The sequence below is a fragment of the Mobula hypostoma genome, chromosome 22, assembly GCF_963921235.1.
Source record: "Mobula hypostoma chromosome 22, sMobHyp1.1, whole genome shotgun sequence".
Taxonomy (NCBI): domain Eukaryota; kingdom Metazoa; phylum Chordata; class Chondrichthyes; order Myliobatiformes; family Myliobatidae; genus Mobula; species Mobula hypostoma.
Genome location: NC_086118.1, coordinates 34,294,093 through 34,303,372, shown reverse-complemented (window position 1 = coordinate 34,303,372; position 9,280 = coordinate 34,294,093). Strand labels below are relative to the sequence as shown.

The 9,280-nt window shown below is 39.7% G+C and overlaps 1 protein-coding gene across 1 annotated transcript in view; it reads right to left on the bottom strand.

Moving 5' to 3' along the window:
- Nucleotides 1-625: 625 nt before the first annotated feature.
- Nucleotides 626-9,280, bottom strand: part of fasn (fatty acid synthase) — an 81,411-nt gene continuing 72,756 nt past the window's right edge. The window contains exons 40-43 of the mRNA XM_063074425.1: nucleotides 8,783-9,003; nucleotides 7,839-7,937; nucleotides 5,571-5,822; nucleotides 626-2,470 (exon numbers count right to left, since the gene is read on the bottom strand). Coding sequence (XP_062930495.1) covers nucleotides 2,333-2,470; nucleotides 5,571-5,822; nucleotides 7,839-7,937; nucleotides 8,783-9,003 — 710 coding nt within the window. The 3' untranslated portion in view covers nucleotides 626-2,332. The remainder of the gene's footprint in view (nucleotides 2,471-5,570; nucleotides 5,823-7,838; nucleotides 7,938-8,782; nucleotides 9,004-9,280) is intronic.

Here is a 9,280-nt window from a genome sequence, read left to right as displayed (position 1 = left end):
TTTTTTCAGTGAGCCCTGAGGGTTTTGTAGCACTGTTTATTAAAGTGAAGCAGAGATAAAGTCCTTGAAAAATTAGGGAAAATTATTTAGATTTTTGATAAGCAAGCCGGAGGCTTTGTATTGATGGCTTGGCAAACAGTCAGGTCATCCATGAACTTACAGGACAGAGCAGGCCTGAGGCCTAAGGGCTATAATGGCTGCTTTCTCATTCTGATGGGTTCACTTTACCATTTTCTGATGTGCAAATGTCATTTTCCCTGACAATACTGAATGTAACAATGGAAAGCTTTACGAAGTGATGTGTTTGTTATAGCTGCAGCTTCCAAGCATAAAGAGGATAAAAGGTTCCATTATGTATTGTATGCTTGGATTCAAAATCACCAAGGAAGTTTACGGAGTCACGTTTAGCCTTTTTGTATATGAGACAAGAACACCCATGTTAAACTAAATTCCTGACCGGTGAAATGGAGCTGTCTTTTTAGAAGTATCAGAAAATTTCACTTGTGTTCAGATATGGTTTTGCTCAGAAGAGTGCAGAAAAGTAAAATTAAATCTGATCAGAGGATGAAGCATAGGAGGCTAGATGAAACCTGCAGCAGAGTATACCACTTAAATCGTTGTGAATTGATGTTTTATTGGATGTTGATAATACAAACTGCATTGCCTCACCTCAAATACATATTAAAGTGTTCCTTGTACGATCAGTCTAGAAACCTGGGATATAACAGGAGGCAGGAATCAATTACATTCTTATGAGGAAATAGTTTAATGGCCATTAGTATATAACCAAAAATTGACTGACATCAGCCAATCCTTTCAGACCTCTAACCAGCTAAAATTACTCTTAAAATGCAACTAGTTCTGCTTTAGAAAAACAATTTTAAACAAGTTTCAGATGTTGATTTTTATTAAAACATAACATACATGAATATGGCCCAAGGTAGCTGTCTTACAAAACCAAGGAAAAAAAAATAAGCCACAAAATACATGAAAGAAATTTAATGACATTTGCTAACGACTGTTCGAACAGCAGAACTGGCTGATGTTCACAAATACACGGAATGTTCTTTTTTCCATGTCAAGATACCTGTCACATTAACTCAAAGCATGATCCTTACAGAGTCCCTCTGTAAATTTGACCTCTTTGGAAATATCTCAGCTACAGGTTCTACTGGGAGAAAAATGTGGCACTTGCAATACATGCACCTAATGCTTCACCAGAATATTCCAGTTTATTAAATAGTAATGGGTTCGTTCACCATCCACATGAAATGCTCAAAGCTTTGTGGCCCTTTGTGCGTTTATTTTGCAGGTTTTTCTGCAGAATCAGTGCCTTAGCCCGAGGGTGCTTCAGAAATATCAGCTACTAAACTGGAGAAGTTAGCAAATAATTAATGGGGGGGGGTAGGGGAACTAATTGTCTAGTGAGTTGGAGAAGGATCTTGGGAGTAACTGTATGAAAATGAAATGTTTTCCGCTTTCTCTGTGAAAAATAGCTATGGTTTTTGCTTTACATGAGCGACAGGGCATCAATGGTTGTTTAATGAAACCCTGTTTTGGCTGCCTTACATAGTATGCAATTTCAAGTCTTTCAAATTTCACTTGGCCTATGTTCCACTAGTCAAAGAAAAGTAAAATTTCTGCAGCTACCAATATTTGTCATAATGGGACATCAATGGCAACTTCCCATTTACCACAAAAAGCCTCACTCTTATGGTTTTTCCAAAGAGCAACTTTCCCAATCCAGACAAACCAAATGAACTGATGAGAGATTGCCAAATCCTAAAATCATTTTCTTCTGCCTTGAAACCAGGCACATAACAACTGATTATTCCAGATTAATCTGGTCATACTTACTTTAATGCCAATCTTCACTACTGGGGGAGGAAAAAAAAGACCGTCTTTATTTCATTCCACACACAAAAACACAAATATTTTATAACTTTTCTCCCATACTGTAAACATTACTTCCATAAAAATACAGAGGAATGGGTCATGCTTTTGATAGTTTCCACATTACATCATTCTTTTACAAGCTATTCCAATGGACAAATTAAAAAACTGAAGCATCATTGGTTTCTATTTCCTCATAGACAATGAACATCTCAGAAATAGGTCAGTCAGTTTTTCCTTGTTTGCCCGTATTGGTCCAGCCACGTACCAGTTTTTTTTTGCTCTATTAAGCACTATATTTACTGCTCTGAATTTCAACTAAGCCACATAAAATTACAGCTTTTGCAACAAATTCATTTTGTGAAGAGACTTAATAGCTGTACAATCTATTCCACGCGGTAGGAACCAGAGTCAAATTAACAGTACTTTGATATTTTCTTCAACCCTCCCGAGCGGCAACTCGTGGCTCAGCCAATGTGTTATGGATGATGCTGACGACAGAATCCACTGACGTCCCCTTCAGGAAAGTCCAGTGATCTCCTTCAATGACATGAATTAAGACCATGCCATCACAAACCTGGAAGTGGAAGTGGAACAAAATTAATCTCCTTCACTGCAGAAATATGGGAGTGCAAATGTCAGTTATGCAGCACATAAACAGGCCTTGTAGCCCAAATCATCCATGTTAACCAAGGCATCTCCAAATTGTATCATTTCTTAATGCATGTACTACTAAATGACAATAAAAGAGGACTGCGTGTCCTCATAACCTAATCTAATCATTGTTCCTGTTGCGATGGTGAGGATAAGGGAATGGACTGGGCTGATGGAAATTTATATACTATCCAAGTACCGGGAACTGATTAAGGTGCTTTTAGAAGCTGTGAAGATGAAGACACAAACTGGTTCATCGAGAGCTAAAATATTTACATTACTCATTTTGTAACACATGGTCAATTAACTTCCCTGTCCACAGAGTTAATGATGCAATTGAGGGGCTCATCTTCTGATTATCCCAACTGCTCTGCCAGCAACAGATCCTGGATCACCATCTATTTCAGCGTATACTGGCAAGTAACGTATGTAAAGTACACTTTACATCATTTCCATTCTTCTATACAAACTGTAATAAATCACCCTCTGGGATGTGGGTAGAGAAATACCACTTGTAGAGAGACTTGATAACTTAAGATCCCATCTTTTTTTTTTGAAATCATGAGTAAATCTGAGAAAGAGCACTTAGCCTCTTCAAAGTTTTATAACACTTTATAAATACAGTAGATTGTGTTTAATTGGGACATATCAGGACGAGTACATTTTGGCCCAATTAAGCAACTTCCCTAATAAACTCAAGTACCATGGAAATAGTTAAAAAGGTTAAAAAAGACTCAGTTAACAAATCATATATTTAAATGAAATACAGAATTAGAACATTACCATTATTCCAGTATTATAAAATTATGTACTGATTCCCAATTATGGATAGAGGAATTCATCCAGTGTACACTGCTGTGTTCTTTACATCGACTGTAAATTAACAGAATCAGTGCAGACACCTAGTGCAGGCAATGAATTTCCTTCAACGATTGTATCTTCCAAACTTTCATTACCATTGTAACATTCAAGATGATTGTTGATACCATCTAATTTGTTGAAGTAGTGAAATTGTTTCATTTTCATTCCTGGCCATTTCTGGCATCTCCAAGCCTGAATGCTTGAAGCCGTAGTGAGCAAAACAGTTCTGTATCGCCTTACTACATTTTTCTTGCCAGCTATCAGTGGCAAAAATAACTGCTTTTTGAACACAAACACATGCAAATGATGTTATTTAAAAACTTCACTCTAAGCGCAATGTAGTATCTGACAGCCACAAAAGTGCATGCAACTGATGCCAGTTACTGTTCAGCAATAGTCTCCTGTCCCAAAATAAGTGGTAGTGTTCCAAATAAATGGTTAGTTTTTGATTTTTTTTTAAAAAGAAAAAAGTTGTCCAAAATAAGCAGCTGCCCCGATTAACTGTAGCCCAATTAACCAGAATCCACTAAGTGCAACATCAGCACACATGCAAACATCCCATATTACTGATTGTCAATACAAAAATGATACATTTATCTCAACTGTGGCTAACCAGCAGAAAATATGCTAGCTATGCACATTTTCTGGTTCCCCTTTAATTATCCTGTCTATGATATCTGCCAAGAAACTCTTTCATAATACCATTTTGTCTTATATTAACTCAAAAACTATAGATGCCAGCATTTTGCTGCTGACAGATATTTGACTACTTGTCTATTGGTCTTTTGATTTGTGTCTCCCTCCAATGGTGGGTGTGTGCACACGTGCACGTGCCTTTTCTTTCTCCCACCCCCAAGTTCTATGGGGCCTTTCCTAATTCCAAGCAAATTTGCTATGCTGCTACTCTTCAACTTTGTCGTTTGGATGTATGAGAATTGACATCTAAGTTTAGACTTTGAAAGACCAATGACATTTGAAGAGCACACTCCCTAAGAAGCAAATGCCAAAGTACAGCAAGCTCTTTCAGGTATCTTTCCCCTCAATTCAAATTACCAGATTAAAAAGGGCGGGGGGGGGCAGGGGAAGGAAGAACATTTTGTTTAACTATTGTTTTTAATAGATTTGAGTTCCTTTTCAGCCCAGAGCCACCAGACTGCATACCATGCATACCTGTGTAACACCCTGGGAAGGCTTCACTGCTAACACAATGGTCTTTTTGCAGAAGCAGTGTTTGGGTTACAGTTACAGATTATGGATGCTTTGGAATGTGATCTGCCCTATGAGGGGAGTGCGGTTTTGAGTTGTGTGCCTGACACCGGTGTGAGCTGGGCCTTTTTGTTTGGCGGGAGATGAAGAAAGAAGATGCTGGGGCAAACTGGTTGTAGGATACGACTCAGTGGGAGACTCGTTTGTTCGAGATAGATTGCAAGCGATGTTCAGAAGGTGCTGTATGCTTTCACGCAGACTGTGGGCCCAGCGCGGGAGTGACAGACAAGTTCAAGATGAGCTCCAGCTTGTGCAATTTTGGCTGTTAGATTATAATGGGCCCTTTGCACTTTTTCTTTACTAACCCTCTAGTTAAGATTCATAAATACAATTCCTTTAATCATGTGCAGTGTGCTGTCTGTTATTTCTTGGCACTGAGTTGTAACAGGGTAACAAATTACACAGCATCCATACAAACCAGGGTTTGGGGTGGGAGGGCCATCTCAATCTCACGGGTTTGACGGGACCAGAGCACGTCTTCCCTAGACTTATGCAGCCAAGGAAAGCAGGTGGTTTCATAGGGGAAAAGGCCATGGCAGATTAAGGCACGAGGGAAAATACAACATATTTATATGCCCCCCTTTAACATAGCAAAACATCCAAAAGTACTTCACAGCACTTTTTCCAAACAGTAATAATGAATCATAAAAGGTGATATTTGGGTAGATATCTAGAAGTATTGTCAAAGTGGCAGATTGTTAGGACGCAAAGCTATGTTTTCAATGCGTTTAGCAAGAAAAACTAAACAAACTCTACTGTGTTTCCAAATGCATCCATTTCTATTATCAAATGGAAGTAACTATAGGAGACAGTGCAAGGGAGCAAGCATGTGAACAAGGGAGACAGAGCACAAGCAAGAAAAAGAGAGAACCATCTAAAAGTCATCAACAGCTCACCTCTGAAAGTTGGTAATCTCCACCAAGACCTTCCTGAAGTTCATGAGTTGTCTTTGCTCGCAGCAGTGTGATATTTCCACCAAATTTAGATGCTGGGACATACTCATCCGCTGCTTTAAGTTTGTAATAGAAGGCAGTAGCTGCAAAGCTGAGCGTGTTACGGTTAATGCCTTTATGGTTTGTGATGATCATATCAACAACTGCATTGACTCTTGCTTGCAAGTTCTCCAGAGGCAGTAACTTCTCGAAGAGCTGTAGAAAGCAGGATGTTAATGGTTAATCTTTCACCAACCACATTGGTCAACTGTACAAAAATTCTCATACATCACCAACTCACTAGTTCAAGGAGGATCTCGGGACTTGCCAAAGACCACCTGTAAAAAAGGTGCCCACCTATGCAGTCAGATTTTGGCCAGCCTTTGGCAGAGGTAGTGGATCCCATATTGGTTTCCTTGGCCATTTTAGAACCACAAAGCTAGAAAGGATGCAAGCCATTCTCAAATCTGCCTTAGGATAGAACTAGAGCTTAAGTTTCAAAGAAACGCAGAAAAATTAATAAGTTCATAACTGTTCTGCTTTATTTAGAAAATAAGCCCAACTAAAAAAAAAAATCACTTTAACATACTACCTTGTTTAAAATAAAACAACACAATAAGAATGAGGGAAAGTTTTACATTGTTTCATGGAGAGTTGCAGAAATGTGGCATTGTTAAAATAATTAGATTTGGAGGTAATGTACAATTTATTGTTTTTCCAATAATCTCTAACCCAAACTCCTCAATAATTTGAGTCTTTCAGTGCTCCTGTTACCATGAACAACATGTAATCTGCAAGGCTGATGGATTCCTTTTTCCCTCGGGCTTCCACACACTCCATTTCTATCAAAGACTTCTTCAGGAGGAGGTGCCTCAAGGGGGTAGCATCCATTATTAAGGACCTGCACCATCCGGGACCTGCCCACTTCTTATTGCTACCATCAAGGACGTGGTACAAGAACCTGAGGATCTAAGCTCAAGCTTCTTCTCCTCCGCCATCAGCTTTCTGAACAGTCCATAAATACTCACTCATCATTCCTTTATGCTGCACTGTTTATTCATTTTTGTAATTTATACATTTTTGGTTTTCCACTACATTACTGTCACAAAGCAACAAATTTCACATCATGTGATAATAAATCTGATTCCAGATTCTAAATTCTAAGCAGAAAGGCAGGAGCACCCCATCCTGAAACTTATTTAAATATTCCGAATATCATGGCAATATTTATTGCAGTTGAAACATAGATGTCATTACTGTACATTGGATCCACGGTAATTACAAGTTTTAGGCACCAAGCTCAATCATTAGATTACAATTATTTCTGCTCCATTGCTCGGAGTGGAATTTAATGAAGACCCACAGGATAATGGGGAAGACTAACTTATCTCCTCAACATCACTTGTTTAGAGATACCAGTGATGTTTATGACATGTAATTAACTGGTGTTCACGTTGGAATTGTTGTGACAATGATGAGGCCCAACACTTCACATGTGAATCCATCAGGGATGCTCGCTGTATCTGGTGCTTCTAGTGTGGCCTCCCCTACACTGGTGAGCCCCAATGCAGATTGGGCGATTGCTTCTTCGAACACATCACTTTGTCCACTGTAACAGCCAGGATCTCCCGATGGCCAGTTCTTCTAATTTCAGTTCCCATTCCCCTACTGACAAGTCTGTCCGTGGCCTCCTGTACTGCCACATTGAGGCCAGACACAGACTGGAGGAACAACACCTCGTTTGTCTTGGTGGCATCCAAACTAACGGCATCCACATCAATCATTCTACGTTCCAGTAACCGCTCCCCCTGAGCACCCCCTTTGATTTCCCTTATTACTAAGACCCCTTTCACCCTTTCCCCCTCCTCTGCTCTCATGACCTGCCCATTCACCACACCTTCTTCTCTCTGGTTCCCCACCTTCCCCCCACCCCCCGCAGTCTACTGTTCTCTTTTCAGATTCTTTCTTCTTCAGCCCTTTGCCTCTTCCACCTATTACCAGCCAGTTTCTCACATCATCCCCCACCCCCCAAACAGCTCCACCTCCTCACCCCCCCCCCCATTGTGGCCTTTGCCATTTTTCTTTCCAGTCCCAGTGAAAGGTTCTCGGCCCAAAATGCCCACGGCCTTTTCCTCTCCAGAGGTCCTGCTGAGTTCCTGCGGCATTTTGTAAGAGTGGTTTCTCTCTCACATCTGCATTTGTGCTGACCGATTCATTTTTCACAGAGCTTACCTTGTTGTGTTCTGCATTTGTGAACTGCCCAACGAACGCACACATGGCTTTGGTTTCTGCTTCAGCGTCATTGCCGGTAGTCAGTTTTGCTTTGTAACTCTGAAAGTATATGGAAACAGAACTGTTAGTGCCAATCTTAGGAAACCACCAGGATTAAAAAAAAGGTCTAGGAGTTGATATTTCTTTGTAAAATTGCACGTGTGTGTGTGTTGGGGGGTGGGGGGGGGAAGGTTAGAGAAAGAAAAAGGGTCAAGTATGCTTTCTGTATTATTTATATTTTGTATTTGTACAGTTTCTCTTGTTTTGCATATTAGTTATTTGTCAGTCTTCGCAAGTAGTTTTTAAAAAAAATATTTGTACTTCTTTGTTCTACTGTGAATGCCTGTAAGAAAATGAATCTCAGGGTCATAAATGGAGACATGCATGTACTTTGATAATAAATTTACTTTGAACTTTGAAGTAATATTACCAGTTTCCAATTATGGAAACATTTTTTTGATTTTGCCCATGAAGCTTCTTCTACTCACTGAGTGAAGTCAGTATCAGGTTCTATAATTCTAAGTTTGAAAAAGGATGATCTCATGAGAAGCGAGCAAAGGTCACCACCACTTTGAGGAATCTTCACTGAGAGGGTTAAATTAGTGTCTTCGCGGAGTTCCCTTGTGATCTGGGAGGATGCAGAGCAGATAAACAACAGGGCAAAGAACAGATCTACACCAAAGTAGGAGGTATTGTGCAAGATGGAAATTTAGAACAGGTTATTCAGGCAAGGGAAGACACTTCACATATTTTTTCTTCAACAGGACCTTAAATGGAACAATTTCTGGAGGTGGGTTAATCAGGGTTTGGGAATGAGGTGTGAATAAGAGGAGAAAAAATACAGGTCTGTTGAGTTTAGGTAATTTGCAAGATATTAAAGATAGAATCTTGACATAGTTTGATACCTGAGTGTATGCTGCCACATAGGAGTGGGAACCGTCAAGTAAAATAAGGCAATCAACAGGTCGTGGCATGCTGGCCTGCGCTTGCAACTGTGTGCAGATTTCAAATGCCACACAGGCACCGAAGGAATAGCCGGCAATTCTGTAGGGTCCCTCCGGCTGAACCTGTTTAATGCAGCTTAGGTAATACGAAGCCAGGTTGGGAATACTATCCAGGGGAGCGGCTGCATCGGAAAACAGAAAAACTTGAATTAATCCATACTGTTATATCCTGCATTTCTGGTTTTGTTTTTTTTCTTTTTACTACATAAGATAGAATCATTTATCCTTGACATGATCTGCCATTATGGCATGCAAATAAAAGCTTTTTCTGAAGCTCGGTACATGTGACAATAATAAACCAACATCAATACTATGGATAAATACTACCAATAAATAAAGCTGTTGTATACATATTGAGAGCAGAATATCCAGGTCTCTAAAACAATCCTCTGCCCCTCA